This window comes from Coregonus clupeaformis, chromosome 5, assembly GCF_020615455.1.
Source record: "Coregonus clupeaformis isolate EN_2021a chromosome 5, ASM2061545v1, whole genome shotgun sequence".
NCBI lineage: Eukaryota > Metazoa > Chordata > Actinopteri > Salmoniformes > Salmonidae > Coregonus > Coregonus clupeaformis.
The window spans coordinates 38845087-38866074 of NC_059196.1; the positions used below are offsets into that span (position 1 = coordinate 38845087).

At 48.2% G+C, this 20988-nt stretch overlaps 1 protein-coding gene across 2 annotated transcripts in view; it reads left to right on the forward strand.

The window, feature by feature from the left end:
• Positions 1 to 20988, forward strand: part of LOC121566853 (glutamate receptor ionotropic, kainate 1) — a 103856-nt gene that overhangs the window by 78587 nt on the left and 4281 nt on the right. Inside the window, exons 9-15 of one of the 2 annotated variants that reach the window (XM_041876738.2) lie at positions 7092 to 7199; positions 7444 to 7485; positions 9571 to 9684; positions 11140 to 11343; positions 11902 to 12125; positions 15467 to 15585; positions 16400 to 16617. In XM_041876738.2, the coding sequence (XP_041732672.2) occupies positions 7092 to 7199; positions 7444 to 7485; positions 9571 to 9684; positions 11140 to 11343; positions 11902 to 12125; positions 15467 to 15585; positions 16400 to 16617 (1029 nt within the window). The remainder of the gene's footprint in view (positions 1 to 7091; positions 7200 to 7443; positions 7486 to 9570; positions 9685 to 11139; positions 11344 to 11901; positions 12126 to 15466; positions 15586 to 16399; positions 16618 to 20988) is intronic. The other variant, XM_041876739.2, reaches the window with a different exon arrangement.

Sequence of the window (20988 nt, forward strand, 5' to 3'; positions counted from 1 at the left end):
AGATGCCTGTAGAGGTATGGAGGCCCTGCAGGGACACACAGAGCAGGCCTATAGTCAGTAGATTCTCTGACTGGATAGGATTTATCCTGGCACAGAGACATGTATAGTAGACGCCAGAGAGTTGAGCCAGCCTGGGCAATCATGGTTAACATCCACAACTCTCTCTCTCTCTCTCTCTCTCTCTCTCTCTCTCTCTCTCTCTCTCTCTCTCTCTCTCTCTCTCTCTCTCTCTCTCTCTCTCTCTCTCTCTCTCTCTCTCTCTCTCTCTCTCTCTCTCTCTCTCTCTCTCTCTCTCTCTCTCTCTCTCTCTCTCTCTCTCTCTCTCTCTCTCTCTCGTGGTTTTGCTTCAATAATGTAAATTGAACATCAGGGTTTCATTAGGTAGGATCATCAATATAATCAAGTTCTGCATACATATATTTCTAGAAGGCTAGGTTTCCATCAGACTAGTTCTGTGTTTCAGCTCTTCCGTCAGACTAGTTCTGTGTTTCAGCTCTTCCATCAGACTAGTTCTGTGTTTCAGCTCTTCCGTCAGACTAGTTCTGTGTTTCAGCTCTTCCATCAGACTAGTTCTGTGTTTCAGCTCTTCCGTCAGACTAGTTCTGTGCTTCAGCTCTTCCATCAGACTAGTTCTGTGTTTCAGCTCTTCCGTCAGACTAGTTCTGTGCTTCAGCTCTTCCATCAGACTAGTTCTGTGCTTCAGCTCTTCCGTCAGACTAGTTCTGTGTTTCAGCTCTTCCATCAGACTAGTTCTGTGCTTCAGCTCTTCCTCTGTCTCTGGTCCATGGTGGTCCATAGAAGCAGTGGCAGCTAGAGTTTGCTGCCTGGCTGTGGTAGGGTAGGGTGGGAGTGGGACTGGAAGTAGAGAGGCCTGTTGTACTTTCATATAGCTAGAACATGACATCTAAAAATCTAATCAAATTGTATTGGTCACATACACATATTTAGCAGATGTTATAGCAGTGTAGAGAAATACTGGTCTGTGTATTGCCAGACTTTGAGTAGGACTTCTCCTGTTGAGGAAGGCCTGAAAGTTGGGAATGGTGGGTGTTAAGCTCTTCCTCTAGGGACTGGCTGTACATCATCCTCATCCTCATAGACAGACAGACAGGAAGACAGACAGGAAGACAGAGAGTAAGACAGAGAGGAAGACAGACAGACAGGAAGACAGACAGGAAGACAGACATACAGACAAGAAGACAGACAGACAGACAGACAGGAAGACATACATACAGACAGGAAGGCAGATAGACAGACATGAAGGCAGACAGACAGACAGGAAGACAGACAGACAGGAAGACAGACAGACAGACAGGTAACAGACAGACAGGAAGACAGACAGACAGACAGACAGACAGACAGACAGACAGACAGACAGACAGACAGACAGACAGGAAGGCAGATAGACAGACATGAAGGCAGACAGACAGACAGGAAGACAGACAGACAGGAAGACAGACAGACAGACAGACAGACAGACAGACAGACAGACAGACAGACAGACTGACTGACAGGAAGACAGACAGGAAGACAGACATACAGACAGACAGACAGGAAGACAGACAGGAAGACAGACATACAGACAAGAAGACAGACAGACAGACAGACAGGAAGACATACAGACAGACAGGAAGGCAGACAGACAGGAAGACAGACAGACAGACAGGAAGACAGACAGACAGACAGACAGACAGACAGACAGACAGACAGACAGGAAGGCAGATAGACAGACATGAAGGCAGACAGACAGACGGGCAGACAGACAGACAGACAGACAGACAGACAGGAAGACAGACAGACAGACAGACAGACAGACAGACAGACAGACAGAGAGACAGACAGGAAGACAGACAGGAAGACAGACAGATAGGAAGGCAGACATACAGGCAGAAGGACAGACACCCTTGATCAAATCAAATCAAATGTATTTACAGTACCTTGCAAAAGTATTCATCCCCCTTGGCGTTTTTTCCTATTTTGTTGCATTACAACCTGTAATTTAAATGGATTTTTATTTGGATTTCATGTAATAGACAAACACAAAATAGTCCAAATTGGTGAAGTGAAATGAAAAAAATGTTTCGAAAAATGTTATGAAGCCCCTGAATAAGATCTGGTGCAACCAATTACCTTCAGAAGTCACATAATTAGTTAAATAAAGTCCATCTGTGTGCAATCTAAGTGTCACATGATCTGTCACATGATCTCAGTATATAGACACCTGTTCTGAAAGGCCCCAGAGTCTGTCTCCCGAGTGGCGCAGTGGTCTAAGGCACTGCAGTGCAGTGCTAGCTGTGCCACTAGAGATCCTGGTTCGTATCCAGGCGCTGTTGTAGCCGGCCGCGACCGGGAGACCAATGGGGCGGTGCACAATTGGCCCAGCATCGTCCAGGGGAGGGAATGGCCGGCAGGGATGTAGAGCATGGCGTTTGCAACGCCAGGGTTGTGGGTTTGATTCCCGTGGGGGGCCAGTATTTAAAAATAAATAATGTATGCACTAACTATAAGAGCGTCTGCTAAATGACTAAAATGTAAGCAAGGGGCACCACCAAGCAAGAGGCACCACCAAGCAAGGGGCACCACCAAGCAAGGGGCACCACCAAGCAAGGGGCACCACCAAGCAAGGGGCACCACCAAGCAAGGGGCACCACCAAGCAAGCTGCACCATGAAGACCAAGGAGCTTTCCAAACAGGTCAGGGACAAAGTTGTGGAGAAGTACAGATCAGGGTTGGGTTATAAAAAAATATCAGAAACTTTGAACATCCCATGGAGCACCATTAAATCCATTATAAAAAAATTGAAAGAATATGGCACCACAACAAACCTGCCAAGAGAGGGCCGCCCACCAAAACTCACAGACCAGTCAAGGAGGCATTAATCAGAGAGGCAACAAAGAGACCAAAGATTACCCTGAAGGAGCTGCAAAGCTCCACAGCGGAGATTGGAGTATCTGTCCATAGGACCACTTTAAGCCGTACACTCCACAGAGCTGGGCTTTACGGAAGAGTGGCCAGAAAAAAACCATTGCTTCAAGAAAAAAATAAGCAAACACATTTGGTTTTCACCAAAAGGCATGTGGGAGACTCCCCAAACATATGGAAGAAGGTACTCTGGTCAGATGAGACTAAAATTGAGCTTTTTGGCCATCAAGGAAAAGGCTATGTCTGGCGCAAACCCAACACCCCAAGAACACCATCCCCACAGTGAAGCATGGTGGTGGCAGCATCATGCTGTGGGGGTGTTTTTCATTGGCAGGGACTGGAAAACTGGTCAGAATTGAAGGAATGATGGATGGCGCTAAATACAGGTAAACTCTTGAGGGAAACCTGTTTCAGTCTTCCAGAGATTTGAGACTGGGACGGAGGTTCACCTTCCAGCAGGACAATGACCCTAAGCATACTGCTAAAGCAACACTCGAGTGGTTTAAGGGGAAACATTTAAATGTCTTGGAATGGCCTAGTCAAAGCCCAGACCTCAATCCAATTGAGAAACTGTGGTATGACTTAAAGATTGCTTTACACCAGCGGAACCCATCCAACTTGAAGGAGCTGATGCAGTTTTGCCTTGAAGAATGGGCAAAAATCCCAGTGGCTAGATGTGCCAAGCTTATAGAGACATACCCCAAGAGACTTGCAGCTGTAATTGCTGTAAAAGGTGGCTCTACAAAGGGGGGGGGGGTGAATAGTTATGCACGCTCAAGTTCTCTGTTTTATTGTCTTATTTCTTGTTTGTTTCACCCCAAAAAATATTTTGCATCTTCCAAGTGGTAGGCATGTTGTGTAAATCAAATGATACAACCCCCCCCAAAATCAATTTTAATTCCAGGTTGTAAGGCAACAAAATAGGAAAAATGCCAAGGGGGGTGAGTACTTTCGCAAGCCACTGCAGATGTCACAAAGTGCTTATATAGAAACCTAGTCTAAAACCCCAAACAGCAATCGATGCAGTTGTAGAAGCATTGTGGCTAGGAAAAACTCCCTAGAAAGACAGGAACCTAGGAAGAAACCTAGAGAGGAACCAGGCTCTGAGGGGTGGCCAATCCTCTTCTGGCTGTGCCGGGTGGAGATTATAAGAGTACATGGCCATTAAGGCCAGATAGTTCTTCAGGATGTTCAAACGTTCATAGATGACCAGCAGGGTCAAATAATAATCACAGTGGTTGTAGAGGGTGCAACAGGTCAGCACCTCAGGAGGAAATGTCAGTTGTCTTTTCATAGCCGAGCATTCAGAGGTTGAGACAGTAGGTGCGGTAGAGAGAGAGAGAGAGGTGGTAAAACCATCAGAAGAGGGGAGATCAGTGACAAAGTCAATGGACAGATGAGACCATGGACACTGAGGCACGGGAAGGGGTTTTCCTGCTGGAGCGTTGCGGGGGGATTTGGATTGAGTACAAACCGAACATGAATTGACATAGTGGGCTACATCCTGCGCCAAAGTGGGCCACCAGTATTTATCAGAAAGAGATTGGATAGTGCAGGTGATACCTGGGTGTCCAGCGGCGAGGGATGTGTGTGCCCAGGTCAACAGTCGATCTCTCACCCCCTATGGGAACGTAGATGTGCTCTGGAGGGCAGGTGGCAGGAGTGGGTTCCCGCTCCAGAATAATAATAATAAATAATAATATGCCATTTAGCAGACGCTTTTATCCAAAGCGACTTACAGTCATGCGTGCATACATTTTTATTTTTTATTTTTTTTTGTGTATGGGTGGTCCCGGGGATCGAACCCACTACCTTGGCGTTACAAGCGCCGTGCTCTACCAGCTGAGCTACAGAGGACCACAACCTGGCGGATGTCCACATCTACGTCCCAACACACGGGGCCAACGATACGGCAGGACCGATTGATGGGCTGGTGGACACTCACAGGGCCCTCAACCGGCGTGGAACCACAGGGTACAGGAAAGCAGGTCCTTCCGACATTCTGGTTCCTAGGCGGTGATTTTCATACTTGAGCATGTGATGGGTGGGATTGTGACGTTGGAGCCACGGGAGGTTGAGGATTACCTTGTGTACAGATGCGGATGTGATGTAGGGAAGGATTTCCTGGTGCATGGAAGTCTCCTGAGTGGCGCAGTGGTCTAAGGCACTGCATCACAGTGCTAACTGTGCCACTAGAGATCCTGGTTCGAATCCAGGCTCTGTCGCAGCCGGCCGCGACCGGGAGACTCATGGGCGGCGCACAATTGGCCCAGCGTCGTCCAGGGTAGGGGAGGGAATGGCCGGCAGGGATGTAGCTCAGTTGATAGAGCATGGCGTTTGCAACGCCAGGGTTGTGGGTTTGATTCCCACGGGGGGCCAGTATAAAAATATATATATATATATGTATTCACTAACTGTAAGTCGCTCTGGGTAAGAGCGTCTGCTAAATGACTAAAATGTAAATGTAATGTAAAAATGTCCCACGGTGATGTGCGTCACTGTGCCGGATCCCAATGGTCGTGGATCCAAAAGCTTGGATAGGAAAAGGAGAGGAGAGCGGGTATGAGGTTAAGTTCATGGAGGAGGCGAGGGCCTGGTCGATGAAGTACCCAGCAGCACCAGAGTCCACTAGAGCTGTAGCCAGTGAAATAGGCACCGTAAAAGGTTAGATTGTCATCTCGGCACGCCAACTCCGCCTGGAACTCTTCACGCAATCCTCTTCTGAATAGGGTGCAGAGCACCGGCTCATTCCATCCGTTGGATGCTGCTACTGTCCGGAAGGTGAGCGCGTAGTCCTCCGTGGTCTGGCCATCCTGCCGTAGTCGGAGTAGGCGCTCTCTGCCCTCCGGTGGATGGTCCAAGACCCCCCTGAACAGAGCCATGAACCCCTCATAGGAACCATGCTCCTTCTCTCCTCTCGCCCAGATGGCCGTAGCCCACTCCAACGCCCGTCCGGTCCAGATGGCCATAGCCCACTCCAACGCCCGTCCGGTCCAGATGGCCGTAGCCCACTCCAACGCCCGTCCGGTCCAGATGGCCGTAGCCCACACCAACGCCCGTCCGGTCCAGATGGCCGTAGCCCACAACAAAACCCGTCCGGTCCAGATGGCCACAGAGAAAACACATGGTCTGTGTCTCAAATGGCATCATATTCCCCTTATAGGGCACTTATTTTGACCAAAGCCCTATGGGGGGGGGGGGACCCTATTATAGTGCACTATAAAGGGAATAGGGTGCCATTTGGGAATCATTCATTGTGGTGAACAGTACAGTAATGACATTGGTAACATATGGTGGTGGTGAGTCTTGGAGATAGGCATTTGATTGGTTTGGACTTACAAAGGCAGCTTAATGAGAAAGATCACAGATCAATCTGTCCACAGATCAACTAGTCTCAGAGGATGTTTCAAGGACAACAGGACACAGCAGCGTATTTGTAAGAGAAGAGAGAAGAGCAATAATACTGAATATTACTGAGTGATATGCCATACTGTATCCTACCATGTGGAGATACCCTAGAGTGGTCTGTAACTTAGAGAGTGGTTCTGTACCTCTGTAACTTAGAGAGTGGTTCTGTACCTCTGTAACTTAGAGAGTGGTTCTGTACCTATGTAACTTAGAGAGTGGTTCTGTACCTATGTAACTTAGAGAGTGGTTCTGTACCTCTGTAACTTAGAGAGTGGTTCTGTACCTCTGTAACTTAGAGTGGTTCTGTACCTCTGTAACTTAGAGTGGTTCTGTACCTCTGTAACTTAGAGTGGTTCTGTACCTATGTAACTTAGAGAGTGGTTCTGTACCTCTGTAACTTAGAGAGTGGTTCTGTACCTATGTAACTTAGAGAGTGGTTCTGTACCTATGTAACTTAGAGAGTGGTTCTGTACCTCTGTAACTTAGAGAGTGGTTCTGTACCTCTGTAACTTAGAGTGGTTCTGTACCTCTGTAACTTAGAGTGGTTCTGTACCTCTGTAACTTAGAGTGGTTCTGTACCTCTGTAACTTAGAGTGGTTCTGTACCTCTGTAACTTAGAGTTAAAAAGCAGGAATGAATTTGTAGTGCCTTTCTTTCTTTCTTTCTTTCTTTCTTTCTTTCTTTCTTTCTTTCTTTCTTTCTTTCTTTCTTTCTTTCTTTCTTTCTTTCTTTCTTTCTTTCTTTCTGCCTATCCTTCCCAGGCGACGTGGAACGGTTTGACAGGACAGATCATTATAAACAAGACAGACGGTTTGAGGAAAGACTTTGACCTGGACGTTATCAGTCTGAAGGAAGACGGCTTGGAGAAGGTGAGATGCAGTACCATGATATACTACACACACACACACACACACACACACACACACACACACACACACACACACACACACACACAAAAACATAGTTAGCTACAGTTTATGTGACCAAAGCCCTTTGTATATTTATAAGAGGAAGGTAACCACCACAAAGTGTGCATTGTAAATACCAATTGCTGCAGGTACCTGAAAATGTTCTTTAAATGCTCTCTGCTTTCTACCCTTCTTTCTTTACAAGACGATCGGGGGCAATAGCCGCCTCAATAAAGTGTGGAAAAAGGTTTGTAGAGCGTCTGACCCTGTGGTCTGACCCTGTGGTCTGACCCTGTGGTCTGACCCTGTGGTCTGACCCTGTGGTCTGACCCTATGGTTGACCCTGTGGTCTGACCCTGTGGTCTGACCCTGTGGTAACCCTCTGGTTGACCCTGTGGTTGACCCTGTGGTCTGACCCTGTGGTTGACCCTATGGCTGACCCTGTGGTTGACCCTGTGGTTGACCCTGTGGTTGACCCTGTGGTTGACCCTCTGGTTGACCCTGTGGTTGACTCCCTGACCTCCATGTCTGACCTTCGTAGTGTTATAGTGTTGTCCCTCTCCTCAGCAGGTCCTCTCTCCTTTCCCAACTATTAGATCCGTTTCTGTCCTTCCCTTTATTTACACTCCTACAGTCCACATCTGAGTTGTCCTGCCCACTCCTACAGCCCTTATCTGAGTTGTCCTGCCCACTCCTACAGTCCACATCTGAGTTGTCCTGCCCACTCCTACAGTCCTTAACTGAGTTGTCCTACCCACTTCTACAGTCCTCATCTGAGTTGTCCTGCCCACTCCTACAGTCCTCATCTGAGTTGTCCTACCCACTCCTACAGTCCTCATCTGAGTTGTCCTGCCCACTCCTACAGTCCTCATCTGAGTTGTCCTACCCACTCCTACAGTCCTTATCTGAGTTGTCCTGCCCACTCCTACAGTCCTCATCTGAGTTGTCCTACCCACTCCTACAGTCCTTATCTGAGTTGTCCTGCCCACTCCTACAGCCCTCATCTGAGTTGTCCTGCCCACTCCTACTGTCCTTATCTGAGTTGTCCTGCCCACTCCTACAGCCCTTATCTGAGTTGTCCTGCCCACTCCTACAGCCCTTATCTGAGTTGTCCTGCCCACTCCTACAGTCCTCATCTGAGTTGTCCTGCCCACTCCTACAGTCCTTATCTGTGTTGTCCTGCCCACTCCTACAGTCCTCATCTGAGTTGTCCTGCCCACTCCTACTGTCCTTATCTGAGTTGTCCTGCCCACTCCTACAGTCCTCATCTGAGTTGTCCTGCCCACTCCTACAGTCCTTATCTGAGTTGTCCTGCCCACTCCTACAGCCCTTATCTGAGTTGTCCTGCCCACTCCTACAGTCCTCATCTGAGTTGTCCTGCCCACTCCTACAGTCCTCATCTGAGTTGTCCTGCCCACTCCTACAGTCCTCATCTGAGTTGTCCTGCCCACTCCTACAGTCCTTATCTGAGTTGTCCTGCCCACTCCTACAGTCCTTATCTGAGTTGTCCTGCCCACTCCTACAGTCCTTATCTGAGTTGTCCTACCCACTCCTACAGTCCTTATCTGATCTCTGAAGTCCAGATGTACAGTATTGGATAAGCACCCCATTGACACTGGGAGCTTGTCATCTTTGATGTTAAGACACATAGATTGCTAAATTGATTAACATTTGATCTCAGGGTAAGATCTTGATCTTCTTAGTAAGAAGATGTGATGGTATAAAACATTTGACATTTGATCTAAGTTTACTGAGAAGACAGTGATGGTTAGAAGACAGTGATGGTTAGAAGACAGTGACGGCTAGAAGATGGTGATGGTTAGAATATAGTGATGATTAAAAGATAGTGATTGTTAGCAAATAGTGATTGTTAGAAGACAGTGATGGTTAGAAGACAGTGATGGTTAGAAGACAGTGATGGTTAGAAGACAGTGATGGTTAGAAGACAGTGATGGTTAGAAGATAGTGATGGTTAGAAGACAGTGATGGTTAGAAGATAGTGATGGTTAGAAGACAGTGATGGTTAGAAGATAGTGATGGTCAGAAGACAGTGATGGTTAGAAGATAGTGATGGTTAGAAGACAGTGATGGTTAGAAGATAGTGATGGTCAGAAGACAGTGATGGTTAGAAGATGGTGATGGTTAGAATATAGTGATGATTAGAAGATAGTGATTGTTAGCAAATATTGATGGTTAGAAGATAGTGATGATTAGAAGATAGTGATGATTAGAAGATTGTGATGGTTAGAAGATAGTGATGATTAGAAGATAGTGATGGTTAGAAGATAGTGATGGTTAGAATATAATGTTGTGGTGATTTACTCCTCTTCAGATTGGATTGTGGAACTCCAACAACGGCCTTAACCTTACCGAAAGTCTGAAGGATACGGGGACTAACATCACAGATTCTATGGCCAACAGGACTCTGGTCGTCACTACCATCCTGGTAAGTCAAGTCCAGTCAAATCAAGTCAAAGTTTGCACATTTAACAGGGGTCACAACACACTTAACAAGATAAAAAAAGACTAAAACAATATCAAAAATATCAAAATTGAATATAACAATTGGGGAGCTAATAGTCAACAGGAAATAGTCAAAATAGTCGATAGGGAATAGACCAATCGTCTAAATAGCCATAGGGTATATTCCAATAGTCCACATAGTTATAGGAAATGGTTTGATAGTCCATAGGGAATAGTCCAATTGTCCAAATAGTTATAGGTGATAATCCACCAGTCCAAATAGTCACAGGGTATCCAATAGTCCCAATAGGCACAGGGCTATCCAAAAGTCCCAATAGTCACAGAGAATAGTCCAATCGCCTTAGTGGTCATATAAAAATAGTCTGATAGTCCAATAATCCATAGGGATAGTCCAATTGTCCAAATAGTCATAGAAGATAGTGCAATAGTCCAAACAGTTACAAGGGACATTTCAATAGTCCAAATAGTCATACGGGATATGCCAATAGTCCAAATAGTCACAAGGGGTATTTCAATAGACCAAATAGTCATAAGGGATATTTGTATATTCTGAATAGGCATAAGGGATATTTCAATAGTCTAAATAGTCACAAGGGATATTTCAACAGTTTAAATAGTCACACGGGATATTTAAATAGTCCAAGCAGTCACAAGGGATATAGCAATAGTCCAAATAGTCATAAGTGCTATTTCAATAGTCCAAATAGTCATATGAGTTATTTCAATAGTCCAAATAGTCATAATGGATATGCCAATAGTCCAAATAGTCACAAGGGGTATTTCAATAGACTAAATAGTCATAAGGGATATTTGTATATTCTGAATAGGCATAAGGGATATTTTAATAGTCTAAATAGTCACAAGGGATATTTCAACAGTTTAAATAGTCACACGGGATATTTAAATAGTCCAAGCAGTCACAAGGGATATTGCAATAGTCCAAATAGTCATATGGGTTATTTCAATAGTCCAAATAGTCATAAGGGATAGTCTACTAGTAAGAGTAAGAGATACGCTAACTATTGTAGTAAGATACACAAAGTCAGTTGGAGAGGGTAGTTGGAACTCCTTAAGTCAGTTGGAGAGGGTAGTTGGAACTCCTTAAGTCAGTTGGAGAGGGTAGTTGGAACTCCTTAAGTCAGTTGGAGAGGGTAGTTGGAACTCCTTAAGTCAGTTGGAGAGGGTAGTTGGAACTCCTTAAGTCAGTTGGAGAGGGTAGTTGGAACTCCTTAAGTCAGTTGGAGAGGGTAGTTGGAACTCCTTAAGTCAGTTGGAGAGGGTAGTTGGAACTCCTGATGTAGTTTCATGTTCAAGAAGGTCTACTATCTTTTCTCAATCCAAACGAAGGAACCACACAGACTACTAATGGGGTATGTTCATACAGAGATATTGACGACTCTATCACCTCATCTCACAGGAAAACCCTTACGTCATGTATAAGAAGTCTGATAAGCCTCTGTATGGTAACGACCGGTTCGAGGGCTACTGCCTGGACCTACTGAAGGAGCTGTCCAACATCCTGGGATTTGCCTACGAGGTTAAACTGGTATCTGACGGGAAGTATGGAGCTCAAAACGATAAGGGAGAATGGAACGGCATGGTGCGGGAACTCATAGACCATGTGAGTCACTTACCTGTACCAGGAGAGAGAGAGAACGAGAGAGAGAGAGAGAGAGAGAGAGAGAGAGAGAGAGAGAGAGAGAGAGAGAGAGAGAGAGAGAGAGAGAGAGAGAGAGAGAGAGAGAGAGAGAGAGAGAGAGAGAGAGAGAGAGAGAGAGAGAGAGAGAGAGAGAGAGAGAGAGAGAGAGAGAAAATGTTTTACTTTATGGGAAAAAAAAGAGAAAGTGAATGGATATTTACGGTAGCTGCCAATCACTTGCTGTCACAGTACAGTGCAGGTACAGTACAGGTGTATGGCTCACATGACTGGATGAGTTCCCCCGCTGGACTGTACTGTGAATATGGTCAATGAACATTTATAGTAATGCTACCAGTGGCAGATATAATAACTAGTCAAAGTAGTTCATAGCTGCCCAACCCTGTTCCTGGAGAGCTACCCTCTTGAAGGTTTTCCCTCCAACCCCAGTAGTAAGTAAAACGTTCTGGACGGTAGCACTCCAGGAACAGGGTTGGCCAGACCTGATGTAATTCCTGTATTAACCTGCTCTGTCTATGACAGGTAGCAGACCTGGCCGTGGCCCCGCTGACCATCACCTATGTAAGGGAGAAGGTGATAGACTTCTCTAAGCCCTTTATGACCTTGGGCATCAGTATCCTTTACCACAAACCCAACGGCACCAACCCTGGAGTGTTCTCCTTCCTCAACCCCTTGTCTCCTGACATCTGGATGTATGTGCTGCTGGCCTGCCTCGGAGTCAGCTGTGTCCTGTTCGTTATCGCCAGGTAAGGGGTTAGGGTTTAAGGTTTAAGGGTTAGGGTTTAGGGTTTAGGGGTTAGGGTTTAGGGGTTAGGGTGTAAGGGGTTAGGGGTTAGGGTGTAAGGGGTTAGAGTTTAGGGGTTAGGGTTTAGGGGTTAGGGTGTAAGGGGTTAGGGTTTAGGGGTTAGGGTTTAGGGGTTAGGGGTTAGGGTGTAAGGGGTTAGGGTGTAAGGGGTTAGGGGTTAGGGTGTAGGGGTTAGGGTTTAGGGTGTAGGGGTGAGGGTTTAGGGTGTAGGGGTTAGGGTTTAGGGTGTAGGGGTGAGGGTTTAGGGTGTAGGGGTTAGGGTTTAGGGTGTAGGGGTTAGGGTTTAGGGTGTAGGGGTGAGGGTTTAGGGTGTAGGGGTTAGGGTTTAGGGTGTAGGGGTTAGGGTTTAGGGTGTGGGGTTAGGGTTTAGGGTGTAGGGGTTGGGGTTTAGGGTGTAGGGGTGAGGGTTTAGGGTGTAGGGGTTAGGGTTTAGGGTGTAGGGGTGAGGGTTTAGGGTGTAGGGGTTAGGGTTTAGGGTGTAGGGGTTAGGGTTTAGGGTGTAGGGGTTAGGGTTTAGGGTGTAGGGGTTAGGGTTTGGGGTGTAGGGGGTTAGGGGTTTGGGTGTAGGGGTGAGGGTTTAGGGTGTAGGGGTTAGGGTTTAGGGTGTAGGGGTTAGGGTTTAGGGTGTAGGGGTTAGGGTTTAGGGTGTAGGGGTGAGGGTTTAGGGTGTAGGGGTGAGGGTTTAGGGTGTAGGGGTGAGGGTTTAGTCTCTGAGTCAGCTGTGTTCTCGTTGTCATTATCGAACCGCCTCTTAAAGCTGAAATATGGAACTTTTTGGGCGAACCCGGCCGAATTCACATAGAAATGTGAGTTATAGATCTGTCATTCTCATTGAAAGCAAGTCTAAGAAGCGGTAGATCTGTTCTATGTGCGCTATTTCTATGCTTCCCATTCTTAAAGGGCCAATCAGCAGTCTCTACATCCATTTTTGGACTTATAAATTAGTGATATGTACCCATTGATTCTTGAATAATATAACTTATAAATGCCTCATGAGCTTAGTTCAAGTGTCGTACCCCATCAGAACCCAAAATATAAGCTTGTTTTACTCCAACGTTTGTAAACAAACTATGTTTACTATATTTTAAGTGAGAAGTAGGCATTGTTCTGAAGCCGAAAAAGAAATTCACATTAACACCACAATGCCTACTCCACCCATGCTCCACCAAGGTTTTCCAGCACAGAGTTTTGACCTACTACAGTAGCTATGTTGGTCTGTTGTACTTCAAACTATGTGTAGGCAGGTTGCTTAGGATTCAAACCTTCTCAAACAACCCCTAACTCATTCTCTTCATAGGAATAATGAACTTTATAGTGTCCTGCTATTAAAATGATGTATACTGGTACACACATACAGTATATGGCAAGCCTATAATAAGTTTAGGAGTAAACTCACTCTGTGTGCAATAATAATGGTCAACATGATTTTTGAATGACTACCTCATCTCTGTGACCCCACACATACATACATATCTGTAAGCTCCCTCAGTCGAGCATGTGGTTCTTGATAACGGACAGACGGCTCATGACGAGAGAGGCTGGGAGTATGTTGTGTAATCCAATCAAGTTGATTAGCTAATTTTCATTGAGATTGGTGTCATATTGGCTTAGATATGATGGTAGGGAGATCTGAATTTAACATTCAAAACATGGTTAAAACTATCATTTTGATATCATGGATGGTCAGTCCTTGCATCCATAGCTCTGTCTATGAATTTGAGAGTGGTTACATTTCTCCAGCCCCATCTCTCAGCTTTTTACCGAACCAGGGGCGGGGAGTCAACTTTGTTATTGTTTCTACAGCTGATTGCCGCTTTAAGTTTAGTTTTTGCGTCTTTTACTTTCGGTTTTGTATACCAGCTTCAAACAGCTGAAAATACAATATTTTTGGTTATTGAAAATATATTTCACAGCGGTTTAGATGGTACAATGGTTCTCCTTTAATTGCTTGTTTTGTCACATAAACTGAAATTAGTCAAACTACAGTGGCTTGCGAAAGTATTCACCCCCCTTGGCATTTTTGCATAACTATTCACCCCCCCACCAAATCAATACTTTGTAGAGCCACCTTTTGCAGCAATTACAGCTGCAAGTCTCTTGGGGTATGTCTCTATAAGCTTGGCACATCTAGCCACTGGGATTTTTGCCCATTCTTCAAGGCAAAACTGCTCCAGCTCCTTCAAGTTGGATGGATTCCGCTAGTGTACAGCAATCTTTAAGTCATACCACAGATTCTCAATTGGATTGAGGTCTGGGCTTTGACTAGGCCATTCCAAGACATTTAAATGTTTCCCCTTAAACCACTCTAGTATTGCTTTAGCAGTATGCTTAGGGTCATTGTCCTGCTGGAAGGTGAACCTCCATCCCAGTCTTAAATCTCTGGAAGACTGAAACAGGTTTCCCTCAATAATTTCCCTGTATTTAGCGCCATCCATCATTCCTTCAATTCTGACCAGTTTCTCAGTCCATGCCGATGAAAAACATCCCCACAGCATGATGCTGCCACCACCATGCTTCACTGTGAGGATGGTGTTCTCTGGGTGATGAGAGGTGTTGGGTTTGAGCCAGACATAGCGTTTTCCTTGATGGCCAAAAAGCTCAATTTTAGTCTCATCTGACCAGAGTACCTTCTCCCGCATGCCTTTTGGCGAACACCAAACGTGTTTGCTTATTTTAAAGTGGTCCTATGGACAGATACTCCAATCTCCGCTGTGGAGCTTTGCAGGACCAACACCACGTTACAACAGAATGTAGAGGGGACCAACACCACTTTACAACAGAATGTAGAGGGGACCAACACCACTTTACAACAGAATGTAGATGGGACCAACACCACTTTACAACAGAATGTAGAGGGAACCAACACCACTTTACAACAGAATGTAGAGGGGACCAACACCACTTTACAACAGAATGTTGGAGTTTCAAACAGCAAATGGGAGCCAAAACAAATTTAATTTGGCTTATTCTGTACTTTAATTGCATTTGCATTTACATTTCTGTCATTTAGCAGACACTCTTATCCAAAGCGACTCAAAATTCATTGGGATCTAGATTTTAGGGTGGCGGCACAATACAGAAAAACTAGCTGGTAGCGGTGAGGCTGTACTCAATTACGTTATGTTTTCATTGCGTGTGTCCCAAATGGCACCCTATTCCATATGCAGCGCACTACTTTTGACCAGGGCCCATGGTCAAATGTAGTGCACTAAAGGGAATAGGGTGCCATTTGGGACACATCCATTGTTATTGTTTAACTGCCCTTTTCCTGTGTGTGTGTAGGTTTACCCCCTACGAGTGGTACAACCCTCACCCCTGTAACCCTGACTCTGACGTGGTGGAGAACAACTTCACTCTCATCAACTCCGTCTGGTTTGGGGTGGGAGCTCTGATGCAGCAAGGTACAGCTATCTGTCTGTATCTCTTTTAGCCCACTAATGCAGGAAGGTGCAGCTATCTGTCTGTATCTCTTTTAGCCCACTGATGCAGGAAGGTACAGCTATCTGTCTGTATCTCTTTTAGCCCACTAATGCAGGAAGGTACAGCTGTTTGTATCTCTTTTAGCCCACTAATGCAGGAAGGTACAGCTGTTTGTATCTCTTTTAGCCCACTGATGCAGGAAGGTACAGCTGTCTGTATCTCTTTTAGCTCACTGATGCAGGAAGGTACAGCTGTCTATATCTCTTTTAGCCATCTGATGCAGGAAGGTACAGCTGTCTGTATCAATTTTAGCTCACTGATGCAGGAAGATACAGCTGTTTGTATCTCTTTTAGCCCACTGATGCAGGAAGGTACAGCTGTTTGTATCTCTTTTAGCCCACTAATGCAGGAAGGTACAGCTGTCAGTAACAAGACTAAGGATTCATGAATGTGCCCTTATACTACCCTCATACCACTGTCTCCCTCCTATGTACTGCAAAGAATGAAAAGCCAAGGTTGTTCATATGGGTGGGAAAATTAGCAAGAGCAATTTAAGTCAGTTTTTGTCTTCAATTCGACATTTTCTCAGATATCTGGTATCAGACAAATTGTTAAAGGATTTTGGTTAATGCTACAAGCCTGGGAAACCGAAGAGCACCATGTGAACTCAATACTATCCGAGAGCGCACAGATTTTTTTGTTGTCTTTCAGACAAATTCTTATCATCTCAGGAGAGTCTACAAATAGGAATGGACTCTCCTAACCTGTCTGTGTTATTGGGTTTTCACACAACAGGATCTGAGCTGATGCCTAAAGCCCTGTCGACGAGGATAGTAGGAGGCATCTGGTGGTTCTTCACCCTGATCATCATCTCGTCCTACACGGCCAACCTGGCCGCGTTCCTCACCGTGGAGCGGATGGACTCCCCCATCGACTCGGCTGACGACCTGGCCAAGCAGACCAAGATAGAGTACGGAGCTGTGAGAGATGGATCCACCATGACCTTCTTCAAGGTATACACACGCACACACGGACACACGGACACACGCACACACGGACACACGGACACACGGGCACACGGACACACGGGCACACGGACACACGGACACACGCACACACGGACACACGGACACACGGACACACGGACACACGGACACACGCACACACGGACACACGGACACACGGACACACGGACACACGGACACACGGACACACGGACACACGGACACACGGACACACGGGCACACGGACACACGGACACACGGACACACGGACACACGGACACACGGACACACGGACACACGGACACACGCACACACGGACACACGGACACACGGACACACGGACACACGGACACACGCACACACGGACACACGGACACACGGACACACGCCACACGGACACACGGACACGGACACACGCACACACGGACACACGGACACACGGACACACGGACACACGGACACACGGACACACGCACACACGGACACACGGACACACGGACACACGGACACACGGACACACGCACACACGGACACACGGACACACGGACACACGGACACACGGACACACGCACACACGGACACACGGACACACGGACACACGGACACCGGACACGGACACACGGGCACACGGACACCGGACACACGCACACACGGACACACGGACACACGGGCACACGGACACACGGACACACGCACACACGGACACACGGACACACGGACACACGGACACACGGACACACGCACACACGGACACACGGACACACGGACACACGGACACACGGACACACGCACACACGGACACACGGACACACGGACACACGCACACACGGACACACGGACACACGCACACACGCACACACGGACACACGGACACACGGACACACGCACACACGGACACACGGACACACGGACACACGGACACACGCACACACGGACACACGGACACACGGACACACGCACACACGGCACACGGACACACGGACACACGCACACACGGACACACGGACACACGGACACACGGACACACGGACACGGACACACGGACACACGCACACACGGACACGGACACACGGACACACGGACACACGGACACACGCACACACGGACACACGGACACGGACACACGGACACACGGACACACGCACACACGGACACACGGACACGGACACACGGACACGGACACACGGACACACGGGCACACGGACACACGGACACACGCACACACGGACACACGGACACGCGGGCACACGGACACACGGACACACGCACACACGGACACACGGACACACGGACACACGGACACACGGACACACGCACACACGGACACACGGACACGGACACACGGACACACGCACACACGGACACACGGACACACGGACACACGCACACACGGACACACGGACACACGCACACACGCACACACGGACACACGGACACACGGACACACGGGCACACGGACACACGGACACACGCACACACGGACACACGGACACACGGACACACGGACACACGGACACACGCACACACGGACACACGGACACACGGACACACGCACACACGGACACACGGACACACGGACACACGCACACACGGACACACGGACACACGGACACACGCACACACGGACACACGGACACAGGCACGGACACATGCACACACGGACACACGGACACACGGACACACGGGCACACGGACACACGGACACACGCACACGGACACACGGACACACGGACACACGGACACACGCACACACGGACACACGGACACACGGACACACGGACACACGGACACACGGACACACGGGCACACGGACACACGGACACACGCACACACGGACACACGGACACACGGGCACACGGACACACGGACACACGCACACACGGACACACGGACACACGGACACACGGACACGGACACACGCACACGGACACACGGACACACGGACACACGGACACACGACACACGGACACGGACACACGGACACACGCACACACGGACACACGGACACACGCACACACGCACACACGGACACACGGACACACGGACACACGGGCACACGGACACACGGACACACGCACACACGGACACACGGACACACGGACACACGGACACACGCACACACGGACACACGGACACACAGACACACGGACACACGCACACACGGACACACGGACACACGGACACACGCACACGGACACACGGACACACGGACACACGCACACACGGACACGGACACAGGCACGGACACATGCACACACGGACACACGGACACAGGCACGGACACATGCACACACGGACACACGGACACACGGACACACGCACACACGGACACACGGACACACGGACACACGGACACACGCACACACGGACACACGGACACACGGACACACGGACACACGCACACACGGACACACGGACACATGGACACACGCACACACGGACACACGGACACAGGCACGGACACATGCACACACGGACACACGGACACAGGCACGGACACACGGACACACGCACACACGGACACACGGACACAGGCACGGACACATGCACACACGGACACACGGACACACGGACACACGGACACACGGACACACGCACACACGGACACACGGACACACGGACACACGCACACACGGACACACGGACACACGCACACACGGACACACGGACACACGGACACACGGACACACGCACACACGGACACACGGACACACGGGCACACGGACACACGGGCACACGGACACACGGACACACGGACACACGGACACACGGACACACGGACACACGCACACACGGACACACGCACACAGGCATGGAGAGACAGACAGACGGACGGACGGACGGACGCTCTCTAACAACTACAATCTCTCTCTCTCTCTCTACCTTTCTCTCTCTCTGAGCACATCCCCTGGCTATTGGTCCTCTTGATAGAACTGAGAAGATTAACGTATGCAATACGACACTACAGTATAGCGAGAGACATCATATTGCAAAGAGACGAGCATCCGTCTATCATCTCACAATTGTTTGTCCTTGATGCCTTGACAGGAGATTGTTTTTGAACCATGAATCTTAACATATGATTGTAATACTTTACATGTGCCTCGCCTCTCTGTCTGCAAGGCTGAAACGTGAGAATGGATGTTTAAAAAAATATATATATAATTTAATCAGAAAAGAGGGAGGGGGAAGGAGAGAGAAAGTGAGGTTGCATCCCTAATGGCACCTTATTCCCTATATAGTGCACTGTGTCTCCAAGCCAGACTACAGTAGGACATCTGGGTGATGACTTCCCCTATATCTCCTAGCTAGCCTACAGTAGGACCTCTGGGTGATGACTTCCCCTGTGTCTCCAAGCCAGACTACAGTAGGACATCTGGGTGATGACTTCCCCTATATCTCCTGCTGTGGGACATCTGGGTGATGACTTCCCCTGTGTCTCCTAGCTAGCCTACAGTAGGACCTCTGGGTGATGACTTCCCTATATCTCCTAGCCAGCTTACTGTAGGACCTCTGGGTGATGACTTCCCCTATATCTCCTAGCTAGCCTACAGTAGGACCTCTGGGTGATGACTTCCCCTATATCTCCTAGCTAGCCTACAGTAGGACCTCTGGGTGATGACTTCCCCTATATCTCCTAGCCAGACTACAGTAGGACCTCTGGGTGATGACTTCCCCTATATCTCCTAGCCAGACTACAGTAGGACCTCTGGGTGATGACTTCCCCTATATCTCCTAGCCAGACTACAGTAGGACCTCTGGGTGATGACTTCCCCTATATCTCCTAGCCAGACTACAGTAGGACCTCTGGGTGATGACTTCCCCCTATATCTCCTAGCCAGACTACAGTAGGACCTCTGGGTGATGACTTCCCCTATATCTCCTAGCCAGACTACAGTAGGACCTCTGGGTGATGACTTCCCCCTATATCTCCTAGCCAGACTACAGTAGGACCTCTGGGTGATGACTTCCCCCTATATCTCCTAGCCAGACTACAGTAGGACCTCTGGGTGATGACTTCCCCTATATCTCCTAGCCAGACTACAGTAGGACCTCTGGGTGATGACTTCCCCTATATCTCCTAGCCAGACTACAGTAGGACCTCTGGGTGATGACTTCCCCTATATCTCCTAGCCAGACTACAGTAGGACCTCTGGGTGATGACTTCCCCTATATCTCCTAGCTAGCCTATAGTAGGACCTCTGGGTGATGACTTCCCCTATATCTCCTAGCTAGCATACAGTAGGACCTCTGGGTGATGACTTCCCCTATATCTCCTGCTGTAGGACCTCTGGGTGATGACTTCCCCTATATCTCCTAGCCAGCTTACTGTAGGACCTCTGGGTGATGACTTCCCCTATATCTCCTAGCCAGCTTACT